General features: G+C 38.5%; 1 protein-coding gene across 1 annotated transcript in view; it reads left to right on the top strand.

The window, feature by feature from the left end:
- FAM135B (family with sequence similarity 135 member B) overlaps positions 1–15,850 on the top strand; it is a 138,857-nt gene that overhangs the window by 61,254 nt on the left and 61,753 nt on the right. Inside the window, exons 3-5 of the mRNA XM_065628718.1 lie at positions 535–674; positions 7,830–7,900; positions 9,809–9,982. Of these exons, the coding sequence (XP_065484790.1) occupies positions 535–674; positions 7,830–7,900; positions 9,809–9,982 (385 nt within the window). The remainder of the gene's footprint in view (positions 1–534; positions 675–7,829; positions 7,901–9,808; positions 9,983–15,850) is intronic.

Below are 15,850 nucleotides of genomic sequence, written 5' to 3'. Positions count from 1 at the left end.
AAGCTACATTTTTATTTTTCTGTATTTTAAGTTAAAATGCCACTTCCAGGCTCTACATTCAATATCTGCTATTGACTATTGTACCCCCTCCCAGGTCGTAACTACTGGGAGCACCAGAGATGACAGGAAAACTCCTGGTTCTGAAAGATGCCCATTGTAGACAAAAGGTGAAATTTCACAGGTGAACACCCACAGTCACCGTGGTGGCTGGGTAGCAAACCTCCCTGGAAGAAATTTGATGCTTTAGATTTCATTAGAAGTAAAGTTTATAGGGTAAGTGCTGCCACAGGGTCAGCTATTCTCATTTTGAAATCCAGCCTGCCTACAGTTTAACATTTATGTTCTTTAAATACCATGTTTGGGAACCTGAAACCTATGATAACAATCTGCTCCATTCCATTAATTATCAAGAATGCAAGTGTTTAATTTCAAGTACCAATACAACCGTCCTAGATAATCCTGAAGTGAAAACATAGGAGTAAAAATAATTTCCCTGCAGGAATCACACCATAAGTCTGTCTGTGTTTTGTGCAGGTGATTCCAGCCTTTGCTCAGCCTGCGTTCATGAAAACAACGTTTACAGCAGAATATTTCAGATTTTGTACAGAAACGAAGAGATCATTCTTAATGAATCAATGACCTTCAGAGTGCACCTGCTTCTGGATAGTGAAAGGGTGAGTTGTCTTGGGATGCACATAAAAGCTAGGAGGGCTGGGATTCCCCTTACCTAAATTTACGTGTCCATTGCACAGATATCTCCATTTGTGAAGTGGTCATGAGGTCCCTGTGCTGTCACAGGTCTCGTCAATGTAGCTGGTGGAGGCAAAGGCATGATTTATCTCACCAAATGCCAGCATTTGTGTTAGAAGGAGATTGACCCTTCTGCACCCATCATTACCTATGCTGACAAGAGTGCCTGTGGTGATTTGTTTATTTGTAAGTGCCAACACTATAAACATCTGCATTAGGTCAGATAGACTCTATGAACAGTACATGTTACAATGAGTAGTCTACACCTTGGCTTTCCAGTGGAATACGGTGTTGACATATACTGGTAAATCAGTACATCAGAATCTCAAGTATATCAACCAGAATTTGTCATTTGTGCACTTGACTAGTCATTCTACATATAGGTGTACATCAGCCTCACCTGAGAAAATCAGGAATCCTCTGCATCTTTCTAGGACCAGCTTCTACTCCTACCATCCACTGGTGTATTCTCCCCCTCACCTCTCTTTGTGACTGGTTTTTGCTACAGTCCCTTACCACCACGCAGGGGTCTCCTCACCCTTCTCCTTAGTGCTCCTGATTGCAGGAGTGCATGGCAGAGTTGCTGGAGCTTACCCTCCCTATAGTCCATGTATGACCCCTTTGTTTTCCATTGTCTCTCAGCTAGAATGGGTTCATACAAGATCGTTCTCCCCATTCAGCATCCACTCCTTCAGCCAACATGAGCATCCACACAAGGGAAGTATGTGATCTGAACCACCCATCTTGTAGGGCACCTTTGTCTTTCTCTTACTGATATGAAATTAATGTCTCGCAGTGATGTTCCCAAGAGCTACAAGAAAGAAGCAATCTTAGGGTATGGCAAGTGTTGTTTTACTGGACTCCTACACAGAAAGGGGAGAAAGTGGCCTTGTAGAATGGCACTCAACCCTGGCACAATGTGTCATTGCTGTGCTTTACCACAACAAGGACTGGTACAGAGTATATGGCACTTGGTACTTGCTCTCACTGATAATGAGAGACACAACATTGGCTTTATTTGCAAAATCAGCATGCCATCAGGATTAGTTATGCAGCCAGTGTGAATCAAATGCTGTGTACTGAACTTGAGGCCAGAGTTTCTCACCTGTCCTTCCTTGTATAACTTTGTATTTCAGCATGAAGCGATTTAAAGTTTCTGTTTTGTCTGATTTCAACCCGTGTATATGTGGATTATATATAGGTATAAATTAAAACAGCTGGAGAACCTACTTTAAGCTCATCTAACATGCTTCTCCTTCCCTCCCACTTTTTTCTTGGTGCCTTTTTTTTTAACATGATGTCATCAATTTATTCCTCCCTAGAATTGTTGTTTTGTGCTTATACGAAAAATAACTAAATGCAAGTTTATAAATATTCATTAGAAATATTTTCCAACATGCTTAATTGAATATTAATTTTATCCTTCTGTAGGAGAACATCTCTGATTAAAAGTCCTTCCCCTCAAATTATAGCAGTTTCCACTGTGTTGAGCAGGGATGATTTCTGATGATTTTTGCATTAATATTCAACAAAGTCGTGCACCTCACCAAAAAAAAACAACCAAACAAAAAAAACCCCAAAAAAACACCCCACAAGATTCCTCACAGTTAAACCTCATTCTGACTCTTGATGTGCTGTGTGCAACACGCTTGTTTTTTCACAGGAGGTCTCCTGGGAAGAGGACAGCTGCCCAATTCTGTACTTGCAGAATGTTTTTGCACAGATAAAATTCCATTATCTCTGTGTGATGAAGTTTCTTTAGGGTTTTCAAGGGTGTAGAATAAGATGACAAACAGGTCTGTTTGTCCCAGATTAATTATCGAAGAGACTCTAAAGAATCAAACACAAATATAAAGGTCTGTAAAACTTTTTGCGTGTTAAGCAGATTAGCACAATTCACTTCTGCTTAATGTTCCCATGCCTCTTTTTTCTGCTTTGATGTCTTGTCCTCCACGACTTTACAAATTTGATATAACTATGGGAGAGACCAAAATGCGCCACTTCACACGGCACAATACTCAGAAGAAACCTGCCGTATTCACTGTTATTGCTTAATGATGGCTTTACATCTCTGTCCCATAATCTCATATATTGGATGAGATCCTTGCAATGTGGCATTCATAAAACACCTTGAGATTTGTGAGGGTTTTAAATACTATTTCCATTCCAACTTTTCTTATTTAACACACAACAGGTGCAAGTCCTTTTTGTACAAATTTTGTGATATGGTGAGTTTTTTTGGTTGAGGGTGAAGAATCTGTTCACTGCTTTTTGGTAAATGGAAGATGTGATAAATAGACAAGAAAGTTAGACTGGGTAATGGAAGTATTGAGTTCATATGCTCCATGTAGTTTCTGCTGTCAGAGCTGGAATTATCAAATATTATAACTAAGGAGCAGTATACTTTCTTTTTATAACGCTAGGACAGTTTTGTTGATGAGATAGGTTGCTGAGATGGGTTCAGTACAAAAAAATCGCAAACAAAAAAACCCAATGTGCATGTCCAGATTAGATTATGTGCTACTGTGTTTTGTTTGCTGTTATTTTTTCTTTTTTTTCTTTTTTTTTTTTTTAACTTTTTCCCCCTCCGCTTGCATAACCCTACATAAATTTAAATATGGAAATGCATCGTTTTGTCTGGCATTAAATGGAAGAAGGCTCAATTATCTGCCTAAAAGTGGCACTAAGCATACCTTTCACCATATAAATGATGCTTTAAAACTTTTTGGTTTATTAGATACCTTTTTCTCTAATATCCCCAGAATGCAGCATTCCTTGAATTCATAGGAAACAATATTGCAGGGCTGAGGCAGCCTTTAGTGTTACGAAGTCTAATTTATTTTCATAAGCTTTTACTTTCATTCTTATCAAAGAAGGAGCTCTGCCTCTTTCATCAAGCAATAAAACAGGTAACTTGTCTTTCTCTTTGCTTGCTGGCTCCATTCAGGGACAATTTAGTAGCAGGAAGAGGACAAAGCTGAGATATAACAGTATATTAGATTTTGTACTTTCCAGATAAAATTTAAGTGAGATGAGGCCTCCGGATCATCCAGTCTGACATTCTGGATAAACAGTTAAATATTATGGAAGTACATCACAAGAATGCTGGAAACTTCAGTTATAACTACTACAACTACTCTTAAAAGCTAAACCAAAGATGTAAACGTAAACCTGAAAAATAAGCATTCAAAACTGAAATAATGCGCTTTATTCCAGGCCAGTTCAACAAAAATTGGAGTACTTTGCTTTGTATATATTTTTTATTGTATAAATATACTTACTTTTATGATAAAAATATTTTCTATTGCACAGAGTCCAAACAGCGTTTAATTAAATGTGTTTCCTTATCAGTGTAGTCCTTTTGCAAGAGAGGCAGAGGTTAAAAAACAGCCTGAAGACTGGACAGCACTTCCTGGAAAATTGTGTGTGCTGATGGATGAATAAGGGGTCTTTTTTGTACAAGCTTTAAGGTCCAAGATGGGAGCACTGAGGGAAATATAAGCATACCCCAGCAATGGAGAACTGAATCCTGAATATGCAGACTTCACTTTCCACAAGACACAAGATAATGTTATGGGAGAATGCAGAATAATATTAAGTTGATGCAAACAGTGAAGAATTAATCAAATCAGAAATAACAAGAATAATTATGCCCTTGTTTGATTTTAGGCAAAAAAAATGAAATGCATGTACTATTTTAAATAAAGCTTCCAAAATATCTATTGAGAACCGGTTTTACTTATTTTATTTTTGACCGGAGACAAGATCAGCATGTGAAATGCAATATTTCCCAGATGTCAGATGTTCTGAATTTCCCTTACTTTTATTTGGGTACATGAAGTATTACAAAACAGAACAAAATTCTTTGTTTAGTATTAATGTATTCCCACAAACACAGACCTTTATTTTCTCTTTCATGAGTTGTGATTTTAATCATTAACACACCTGAGAGGTCAAAGAACGTTGTTAAAAAACATTCAAAGACCTTTCACAAAGTATCTGGCAGGATGCTGCTTGGTTTAGCCTGCCAAACACTAATTATATTCCAGAGAAGTTTTTCAGGCTAATTTCTTAAGTATGTTAGTGTGAAAATTTAAAGATTTCTTCTTCAGAAAAAATAAATAAATAAATAAATATAGTAGTCTATCAGACTTTTCGAAAATTGTAGTCTGTAATTTACAACCGTGGAAAATACCACAATAGTCCCAGCAGAGCTAAAAGAAGCAGTCAGTATTTCATTTAAGGGCAATGTTATTTCATAAAGGAGACTGAGAAATGATAGACATTTCAGTGACTCCTCTGTATGAGCTGTGGCAAGGTGACTTCATTTTCCCATGTAAAGGATCTTATGCACCTGTGGTTCTATTAATAAGTGAAAAAAAGTAAAGCACAGGAAAGTCCAGCAGGTATCAAAGCTGTATAGTAACTTCTGTCATATAATTACTGTAAGTAATTCTGTTGTGTCTCATCTTATGCATAAACCTTTTCATGATATTTTCTCATGCGGAGTCCAGCAATTTTTGAACAACTGTGCAATTTTCACTTGTCTTAATATTTACACCTCCAATACACAAAGGGGACTACGTAATCTCTATAGTGAGAACTGTGATTTGATTTTATATGGAGTTTTGCACTAATCTGAGCAGTCCGATTTCAACATATCTTCGGGATTAAAAATATCTTATATTTTCACATTAATGCATTACCCCATGCAGTGATGAATATCTCCAAGTCTCTCAGACATCTGCTCATTGCCTCAAGGTGTTTTGAGCAAGTGCCACTGGCTGTTTAACTTGTTTTAAGCACAGGCTTAGATTTCAGCGACAGTTGCAGGTACTTAGCAGTATTAGGCACAGACCCAAAATTTCATTCCCTCTGTTGGAGGATGAGGTTTGCTTTGTCTGGAGCACTGTACTTGAGTTGAATTCCTAGTTTAAATTCAGACTATATCTTCAATAATGATTATTTCCTTTGCAGGTTCCAGAAAATGTGATTTTTAGTGACAACAACTCATTAAAAAAGAAAAAAGTCTGTCTTTCTTTTTTTTTTCCTGAAAGACATAATGCAGGTGTTTTGAGACAAGCATAAAAGAGAATGCGCCTTTTCAGTAAACAGAAGTTGGAATTTTCTCATCACATCTTGTGCCTCTGGTCCTTCTAGAAAGAAATAGCGTATTACTTCACAAAGGTTCAAATTTCACATCTTTGATAATTTTCTCAAAGTGCAATCAATTATTGACAGTCAATTTTCTTGCTTCAACAGAAAAAAACACACTATAGAGGAGTTTCACCTTTGCAAAACCTAGCTGAACATTCTTTGTATTATAAATTTTATAAATCCTACCTGTCAGAGCAGGCTAGATGACTCTGCCTTTGCCTTCAGTGCATTTTTTGTATAGTCTGTTGTTAAGACGGTGCTAATCAGCAGGAAAAAGTAGAATTCATCCTGCCCAAATTAAGCCATCTAAAATTCAAGTGTATCTAAATGAATATATTTCTGTAGGCTTTAACTATTATAAATGGAAAGAGACAGACACAAACAGAAATCATTTGTCCTTTTCAGATATGTACCTCAGGATGGGTCATCTCACTATGTGCACCTGCTCTTTGATTTCCACTGATAAAAAGCAGAACCTAGTTGTCCCACCTCACTTTTTTTTTTGGTAAAAAATGGGTAAAAAGGAATTGTATTTATAATACCGTATCCCCAGTGAACAACTCTATATTTCCAAATGCATTCCTGTGCATCTCCGGTTGTACTGTGGTATTCAATAAAGGACATTTACACTCACAGAAAAAAAAAACAAAAACAAAGCAAACCAAACCAAACCAACAACAACAAACCAACCAAACCAAACCAGACCAATCAAGCAAACTAAACCAATAAAAATCCCCAGACAAACAAACAAAAACCAAACCTCACATATTTGGTTAATAAAATGAGTGATATTCTGTTCATATTGATAGAAATAAAATCTTTTTTTTTTTATTCTACTAAACCTGCATTGCTGGGAAAGAAGGCATTTCAAACGAATGAAGGAAAAACTGCTGGGCAGATTAATCCTTCTTTCATTCTAACTTATTTATTTCAATTTATTATAGTTACTTTAAGTGTGTCAAGCTGGGACTGTTATCCAATGTAATCCTTTCCAGATGAATGTAACAGACTGACAGCTCCCTTCATGTTCTGTTTCAGAAAACCCAATGAAAGTATTTTATTGACAATAAAAGAAGGATAATCTTGCTGGTGGGGCCTATTAGATGAAGGTACTAATGACTCAGTTTACGATCCCACATGGTGTCTTCAGTGTGTTTGGCAAGCTGAATTGTACCACGTATAAACCTGCTCAGTACCCTGCAACAAAGTGAACAGATAAAATTCCATTAATTGAAGCTTTAAAAACAACAAAAGCCTTTGAATTTTGCAAAGAAAATGGTCTATGTGAGAATCAATGACAAACTTCCCCCAGGAATCTGTCAAGGGACAGAAAAAGTCACGGGGAGGCAGGAAAGCCTCAATTTGCTGAGAAACAAACTAAAAATCTAATGATAAGGATCAGAAATTGTCAGAATTATTTCAGCCATTTCTAATTGATTTAAGCTGTAGATTTTGAATCTCACATTAGTTACAGGCAGATAACCGGAAGGATTCATGGCTATTTCTCAACCAAGAAAACCTGGTCCTTGTTCTCATTCAGCCCACAAGACAACCCAAGTGAATACTCAGTGAGGGAGCTCAGCTTCAGAAATACTCCACTGGCTTAGTATGCAAAAAGCAAGCACCCAGCAAATGCAGTACTCTATGCACTCTGGTTACTCTTGTCCGGAGTGATTTTTTTTTTTTTTTTTTTTTTTTCTTTTTTTTACCTGACAGGACACCTGGGAGCAGTTAACACCTTTGGCTGCTCTGGTTCCCTTCAGCAATTACCTTGACTTGCTGCTTCATTTGTTCCTTTCTGCTACTGTGGTGAGATGCTGTTGCCATATATTTTTGCCTTTGCTCTTATCAGACAAAACCAACCACCTTTACCTTCAATGTTGTAGATGCTAAATTATAACCTTGTGTTTCTGTTTTTGTAGGTGGAAGATGCATTGAGTGAGGCAGATTTTCAGCTCAAGTTGGACCTGCACTTTACTGACAGTGAACAACAGTAAGTGCAGTTTAAAAGTTCAGTTGGTAATGTGGGAGTTTGTTCCGTTGGGAAATTACTTTGATGAAGTGGAAGTCCTTTGGAAAAAGGGATAGCTTTGATAAGTCTTCCCTTTGTCTCAATATTGAAGTCTCTCTATTTCTGCTCTCTGTATTTGAAGAGCGTATCTCATACTCCTCTTTAAAGGAACATTTTTTTTTCCTTTAAGCATGAGATTTTTTTCAAAGGTGTTGAGTGTGGTCCTATCTCTGCTGCTGTTAAAGGGAATATCATGACTGTGAGCAGGGGGCTGTGATTCAGGAATGCGTTTATCTCAGGAGACAACAAAGTATTCTCTTGCTGAAGATGGGTGTATGAACATACAAAAAATTTGTATAAGAACCAAAGCTGTCTCTATATCTTAGGAGGAAGGTCTTCCCGTTGACTTTGGTCTCTTCTCACTGCATTTGATTCCCTAATCTTAGGTGAAGTGGGAGTAGCATCCCTTCCTGAGACATGGCACAAAGTGTGATCCTGGACATTATTCTGAATCACAGAAAAGGCTTCCAATTACTTCAGCAGAACTTATGGCGGTGTGGGAGGGGATGCAGAGAAATCATCTGAGCTGTGTTTCATGCCAAGACTGTCCCCATGTGGTTTTATTCATATCCACAGGGCACCTAAACAAATTTCAAGAACGTTTCCTTTATTTGAAGATAAAAAAAGTGAAAACTTGTTCTCTCAGGCAGGTGAAACTGGACCATCAGTCACCAGCTGCGATGCTGATGGGTCTGGAAAAGGGCAAAAGCAAACATTAAGTGGTAGCCAAAAATGAAAAGAACTGAAACTTTCAAGTTATGAAATTGTGCTCTAACACATACATTTATTTTCTGTTATCATCTGAATGATTAATCCTATTTACTATAAACAGAATTAGTGCTTTTTATAAAAGGATATTCTGCAAATCTCATTCAATCACTTCTTGGAACTAACCATGCATCATACTCAACCATCTCATCATAGGTTTTCTTAGCTCTGGGAAAAAATTGGCTTCTATGATCAAGTTTTTTAATGCTATAAATCAATTCTTTTCTAGAGGTGAGTTTCACTTACATTGAGAGGATATAGTTAAGCACGCTTCGGGTTTACATCTCAGCCTCCTGCCCTACAAGTGAATTAGATGTCATGTGGTTGACTGCACACTAGGAAAGTTATTCTGGAATAGTTATAACCAAACTTTAAATTGAAGTCTTTGTTTCTATTTACTGAAAAAATGAGAAGCCAGTCCAACTCGTATTGTTTCTCTGCAGTTACTTCACCTACTCTTTTTTTTTTTTTTTGACCTATTGAAATATTTTTTTTTTTTTCCTGGAAGATCAGCTATCTGGAAAGGTATTCTGAATGTTTTTCGACTCTCTGGCACAGGACTGCTTCTACCTCTCACAAATTGCCTGAGATTTTTTGTTCTTACACTGAAATCACAAGTAATGTGCTGTTCAGGCTATGAATGCTCATAAGCCGAGCAGTTTGCTAGATGCATGTAATTCTGCTACTTCTTGATGTCCCCAGAACTACTACATAGGTGGACATCAAAGACCAGGGGAAACTGGAATTGCATCACATATGTTTGTCTTTTATAGAGTTTATTTATATATGTGTGTGTGTATATATATATACACACATACATTTGATATTTATTATTTGCTATTTTGTATTTATTTTTGTCGTAGTATTTATTTTTTATTTATTTTTATATTTATGCTGGGCACAAATACAACACAAGATACTCATTAATTGTGCAAACCCTTTTGAATCTGGCGAGTGATAAAAATTCATCTCCAGCCATCTCCCAGTCTGCTGCCTGTAGCATGTTATAGGCTTTGACAACTCAAGCTTTTGCCAACCCTTGTAAACCTTTTTCTCTTCCAGGCTGAGAGATGTTCCAGCGATCCCCATGATCAGCAGCCGTACACTGTGTCTTCACTTCCACCCCCGGAGAGGTCTGCACCACCATGTTCCTGTCATGTTTGACTATTTCCACCTGTCAGTGATATCTGTCACAGTGCACGCATCACTGGTAGCATTACACCAGCCTCTGATCAGGTAAAGGACACAGAAATGTCTGGTGAAAGGCAAAGGAGATTCCTCTTCTGAGTGCATTTGCTTATGGTACCAGAGAAGCAGAGAGGATAATTTAATTTCAAGATTTTTGGTCCCAGGCTAGGATTCTGGAGATGAGGGTTTGGAGTCAACCTCTGACACAGGTTCCTTCCCTTGATAAGACACCAGAGGACTGATCAAAAACTAGTGAAATCTGTGGGAAGAGCTTCAGAAGTTTTGATTAGACTTAATCTCTCTATTCCCCATGTCTAACAAGCGGCAGGTGAAATTTCTCCTCTTGACTGTTTTTCTTCTTTAGTCTAAAAGCAACTGAGAGCATTTACACTTTTTTCCCCCTTGTTATTTTGTAAAGTGTTTCAGACAGCTGGATGCTAATCTCATCTGTGTATTAGCATAATTAATAACATGGCTAGAAGGAGGTATAAACGAGTCAATACTGGATAAGGCTCTGTTGAATTTCTCCTTTGCAGCATCATCTGATTTAACCATGCAGCAGTGTAATACTATCTTCCATGGGGTCTAGGTGTGATTTATGTTATTTGATTCATAATGACAAGAAAATAATTCAGGGCTCCTTCAAATAAAACAGGGCTGGAGGTCAATATCCGCTAATATTTAGAACAGGCAAGTGGAAGCAAAGGTCTTTCTGGCAATTTACTTTGTGTCAAATCTTGTCATCGCCTGAGATAAGGAGTGCTGAGAGGGAGGAAGCTCCTTGGGTCCTGAAGCAAAATGCAGTTTTCAGTGTTGCTCAGCTTCCCTCACTCCAACAAGGCCCTACTGTTTACCAAATGACCAGAAGACTCTTAAGTTTGACAAATATGCAAAAAGCACTGTGTCAGAAAGAAAAGATGAACGTATAGACGATTTTTTCTCTGGATCTTTGATTCGGTTCTCCATTTGTACAAAGGCATTGCTTGTGCATGATGCCATAAAATGAATTAAGACTGTAAGAGGCTGAGTTGTGACAGTGATAAGAATCATATTGGTACATCAGACTGACACATCTGTCTTCTGCTGCCAAGATACAGGTAACTGCTGTATCTCTCTTCTACTGTGTTGACTTTTTAAATGGTGAATTAGATTTTAACAGACTACTTCTAACCAGATAGTTTTCCTCAGATAATTTACCCATTGTTCTACTACATAAAAGGATGAAAGAACAATAGTTATCAGACTTAATGACTGTTTTCGGTGCTTCGGTACCCTCTAATGAATGGAGTTGCAGAGACTTGTTACTGCTATTAGGCATAAATCACATGATAAGCAACTGTTTTGAAGTCAGATTATTATAGCTTTTAAGATATGATTTTGTCTACATTTATGAAGTTTACAATATTTTTACTTAATGCAGTGGAATTAAGTTTTTTGAAAACACAGTATGGAGTCTCATTTGCTTAAGCCAGTAAAGTAATTTTAAAGTGTCATACTGAGGATTTATCCTCTTGTTGAAAAATATTCAAAACCCAAAGAGTCTGTATAACATGCTTTCTCTAAATATAAACCAGAGTGAAGACACTGGTGTAGAGGAAATGTCAGTTCCAAGCATTCTGCAACAAAACCAGCCAACTAAATCCTATTTGCTTTTCTCACATCTCAGAGCCTTCCTGTTTATGTCTTAAGACTGGAGTTTATTAGGAACATAGAAAAAAGTTTAAGTGTAAAGTCAGAAATTTATTTTTGTAACAAAATAGAACCCGAATGACTGGAAATTCTTTTTTTATCACTTTAAAGAAAAAAGAAACCCACCAAATAGTTACATTGTTTGGGGAAAAAATATCTATACAGTATGTCACTGGGTTTTCCTTTGCTTCCTTGAATTGTCCCATCATAGTATGTACTTTACATGTATATACATATTATTTCTATGCATATGTATATACGTAAATGTAAAACAACAACAGTTCTAGACCTGCCCTGGAAATAAAGATTACACATTCTGCAAAATTGATATTCACTGCTGTCCTAAAGTTGTCCTGGAAATAAATCTTGCCTGAAGCACAGCTATCTGCTCACATATGCCCTGTGGACTGAGCTTTTCATATTTTGTTCTCTCTGTTGGAGAATTAGATACTCTTCCCCAAAGACCTTCACTGTTGCCTGTATTTAAGCAGTGAAAACAGCAGGGAAAGTAGCAAGACTCATTCAGGCCTTTCCCTGCAGGGTAAATTACACCCACAAATAGCTCCTGTTGGGCAAAGCTTGCCAGGGTGCCTCCATTACCTCCTGTCTTTTGACAAGTGAACATTTTGATATTGATGTTTGTCCTGGTTAATAATTCTTATGTAATAAATATTGCATTGGGTTTGATACTTTGAAGCCCTCACCTCTCACCAAACTGAGAATGAGTGAAATTCATATTTCTGCAATCCTTTGCAGGATTCTGGATGGGAATTTTGCAATTCATCTTTTCTAAAGAGTATAACCCTCAGCTTTTTCATGGAATCCCAATTCATGGCAGCTGCTAATGGCTTTATGCATTTTCTTAGGAGGTGAGAGGCTGAGTAGGAAGGTGATGAGGCAGATTTGCAGTTGACTTACCTCCAGCTCTGTTACCTCCACACGACCCTTATTTGGTCCAGATGTGAGATGACCAGGAGCATGTTGGGATGCTTTGGGGGCTGGATCACGTCCTCTCTTGGCTCCTTGGGCAGCTGCATTCCTCTGAAAGACTGCTGCAGGAAGGACTCCGAGCAGCAGGGAAGGGGCTATGTGCTTTGACTTATCCTGACTGAGCACTGTGGCAAAGCTTGGTTAAATATTCTCACTTCTACCTTTAGAGTTCTTCGACTTTTCCACTTCTACTTCTTTACTTTGGATCTTCAACTTCTCTAGTTTGAATTCTTTATCTTCTCTTACACCCCAGAAGTGCCTGGGGAAGCTGGACTGCTCAGGGCCAAGTCCAAAACTTTGGATTTCCAGGCAGGAGTGCAATAACAGGGGAGAACAGGGATGTAGGGTGCAGTGGTTGTGATAGCTATTGTACTGACCTGAAACACTGCTCTCCTCAGCTGTGCCTTCCCCTACAGGCAAACCCTTTTGCCAGGCACAGCAGGACATTGTCATGTCCTCTTGGAGTGACTGCTGATGTGCAGGGCAGTGCTGTTTGCATTGAATGCTTTTGGCAGCTGCAGATCGTGGAGAAGTATTTTCATACTTTTGGGATCTGGGAAAAGCAGAGGAGAGTCTAGGGCAGGAATTGACTGGCACATCTCTCCTAACATTACAGAAATGACAGTTCTCTTTGGAAAATACAAGGCTTGCCTCTGACAACCTCATTTTACCCAGAATGACAGAGATCATAGAATAATAGAATAATTTGGGTTGGAAGGAACCTTCAACATCATCTAGTCCAACCCCCTGCAATGAGAACGAACATCTTTACCCAGATCAGGTTGCTCAGAGCCATGTCCAGCCTGGCCTAGAATGTCTCCAGGGCTGGGGCATCCACCACCTCTCTGGGCAACCAGCATCAGCTGTTAGAAAAGGCACTTTGCTCCAGTATAGTTCAGACTTCAGGAAATATTTCTGCTTTTTCCCAAGGGGTGCATACATGTCTATGGTGTACAGATCTACTAAGTCTCAGGCATGCTGCAAGCTCAGTGCCTTTCTTATGTTGGACTCATTTAGGAAGCAAACAGCAAGAAACATGGTTACTCCCTTCATTAGCTCCATATACCTCTGCACTACTTCTTCCTGAGAGGAGTTGGCAGATGTTGCTGTTGATAAGTAAAAATACAGCTCGTAAATAATCTCTGAAACAAGTACCCAAATGCAAAGTTTCCCCCACACAGATAATTTCTCACACTGAAAACAATGAAACAATATGTTGTATTTCCTGTTAACCAGCATGGACAGTAGGATCTGGTTAATATGTCTTCTGCTGAAAGGTTGTCCAGTCCAATTTCTTCCCCTGAAAGCTTTCTGGAAGTGTAAGAACAGTGTTTCAGTACCAGACTGCTACTATCTGTCCAGACTGGTCTCCCCAAAACTATGCATTGTCTAAAGGGCTGTGCAGAATCCAGATCCAGGTCACAGTATCTGCAGTCCTACTTTGGGTCTTGGGCTTCTGCTGAAAACAATTTCAGTCTGAAAAACAAACAACTGCAATTGCTGCAAATAAACAAGATTCTTCATCACAGGCAGCTGGCAAACCTGTTTTCTCTTGTTTGCACAAGAAAGAGGGTTAATTTCCTCATCTTTCTGGATTCTCCTCAAATTTCTAGTCTCTTCCCCACTTTCATACGCGTGTCTGTGTGAAGAACAAAGTAGATGCTCAGGATTTTACTTGTTAACATTGAATTCCTCATTACCCACATCCAAATCACTGTAGAAGAAACAAGAAATCTTCTTGGTGGCATGTGAGATGGGGAAATAATACAATACACATTTTGCAGATGGGGAAACCAAGACACAGATACTGAACTTCTCAGTGCCTTGAGCTTGTTCTACTCTGGGAAGAGAGAACAGAATCAAAGGGACACAGGGTTTTTAAAGGTTTCAGTCCTGACCTAGATCTGCTCTACTCCACTGCACTGAGGAACCAGGCCAACTCTGGCCATCCTTGAGCAATTTTATCTCACCTAAGTCCTGTTATTCCCAGGCATCCCACTGTTCCTCAAAAGCATGACTAATATATCTATCTGTGATACACACACTGCAGTGCCCTGTACACCTTTAATCTGGGTGTGGACTATGCAGGGCGATTTTTTTACAATTGCAGGTGTAGCCGACACCTATTTATGGGCAGCTTGTATCTGAAACTGCCACAGATGTAATCCTGAGTAGCAAAGTTCATGCTTATTTTTCCAATTCTATCTCATTTGCAAATAAATTTACCTGTAGAAAGAAAATTGAATATTTATGGAGTAAAAAGCTATTCCTTCCATAATATGTTTGTTAAAAGGGTACCGTTTTATTTTTTTTTCTCTAAGAACGCTTGCATAATAACTGGATCATTTTTCCTCTTAATTTTCTTGTATTTGTTACTGTTTGTTATGTGTCTGCAGAGATAAACCTTTACTTTGACATGGCATTCTCCTGAGCTACCAGCCAAGAAGTCACTTAAGAAAAACCTGACTATTTTGGAGTCAAACTTTCAGGAAAAAAAAGAAAAGAAAAGAAAAAAAAAAGAACCACCCAAAACTAAATAAATTTCACCACATGATTTTACCTGCTTTGAAGTTTTATAGCAACTGAGATTGTTCAGGACAAATAAACCAGCAATTTCCAGCAATCAAAATAATCAGATTTTAAACCATATTCCCTCTCTGACTCTGTTTGGGATCTAGGAAGAAGTTTGCATTTCCGTTAAAAAAATATTTTAATAAATATTATCAGATTTACAGAAGAAGGTCAGAACATTTTACAGTCACTGACTACAACCTCAGTGAAACTCCTTGCATAAGAGAGAAACATGTCTAGGGGAACCCAATCTGTAAATATCCACACATTATTCTCAAATAATATGGCATCATAGAGGTGTGGTGGGATGGTTCCTATGACTTGGGTGTTGGAATGGAAGGATGCAGGCTCTTCAGGAAGGACAGGTAGGGGAGATGAGGATGGGGTGTTGTCCTCTATGTCAGTGACCAGCTGGAGTGCATGGAGCTCCACCTGGGGATGGATGAGGAGCCAGCCAAGAGCTGATGGGTGAGGATTAGAAAGGCAGGGCCAGGTGACATTATATTGGTGGTCTGCTACAGGCCACCTGACCAGGAAGAATGAACGGACAAGGCCCTCTTTAGACAGATAGGAGCAGCCTCATGTTCACAAACCTTGCTCCTCAGGGGGATCTTTATCCTGATATCTGTTGGAGGGACAACACAGAAGATCATAAGCAATCCAGAA

This window comes from Caloenas nicobarica, chromosome 2 (assembly GCF_036013445.1).
Source record: "Caloenas nicobarica isolate bCalNic1 chromosome 2, bCalNic1.hap1, whole genome shotgun sequence".
Lineage (NCBI taxonomy): Eukaryota > Metazoa > Chordata > Aves > Columbiformes > Columbidae > Caloenas > Caloenas nicobarica.
Note: the sequence above shows the minus strand (reverse complement) of the source record. Positions and strands in the feature narration are given on the sequence as shown.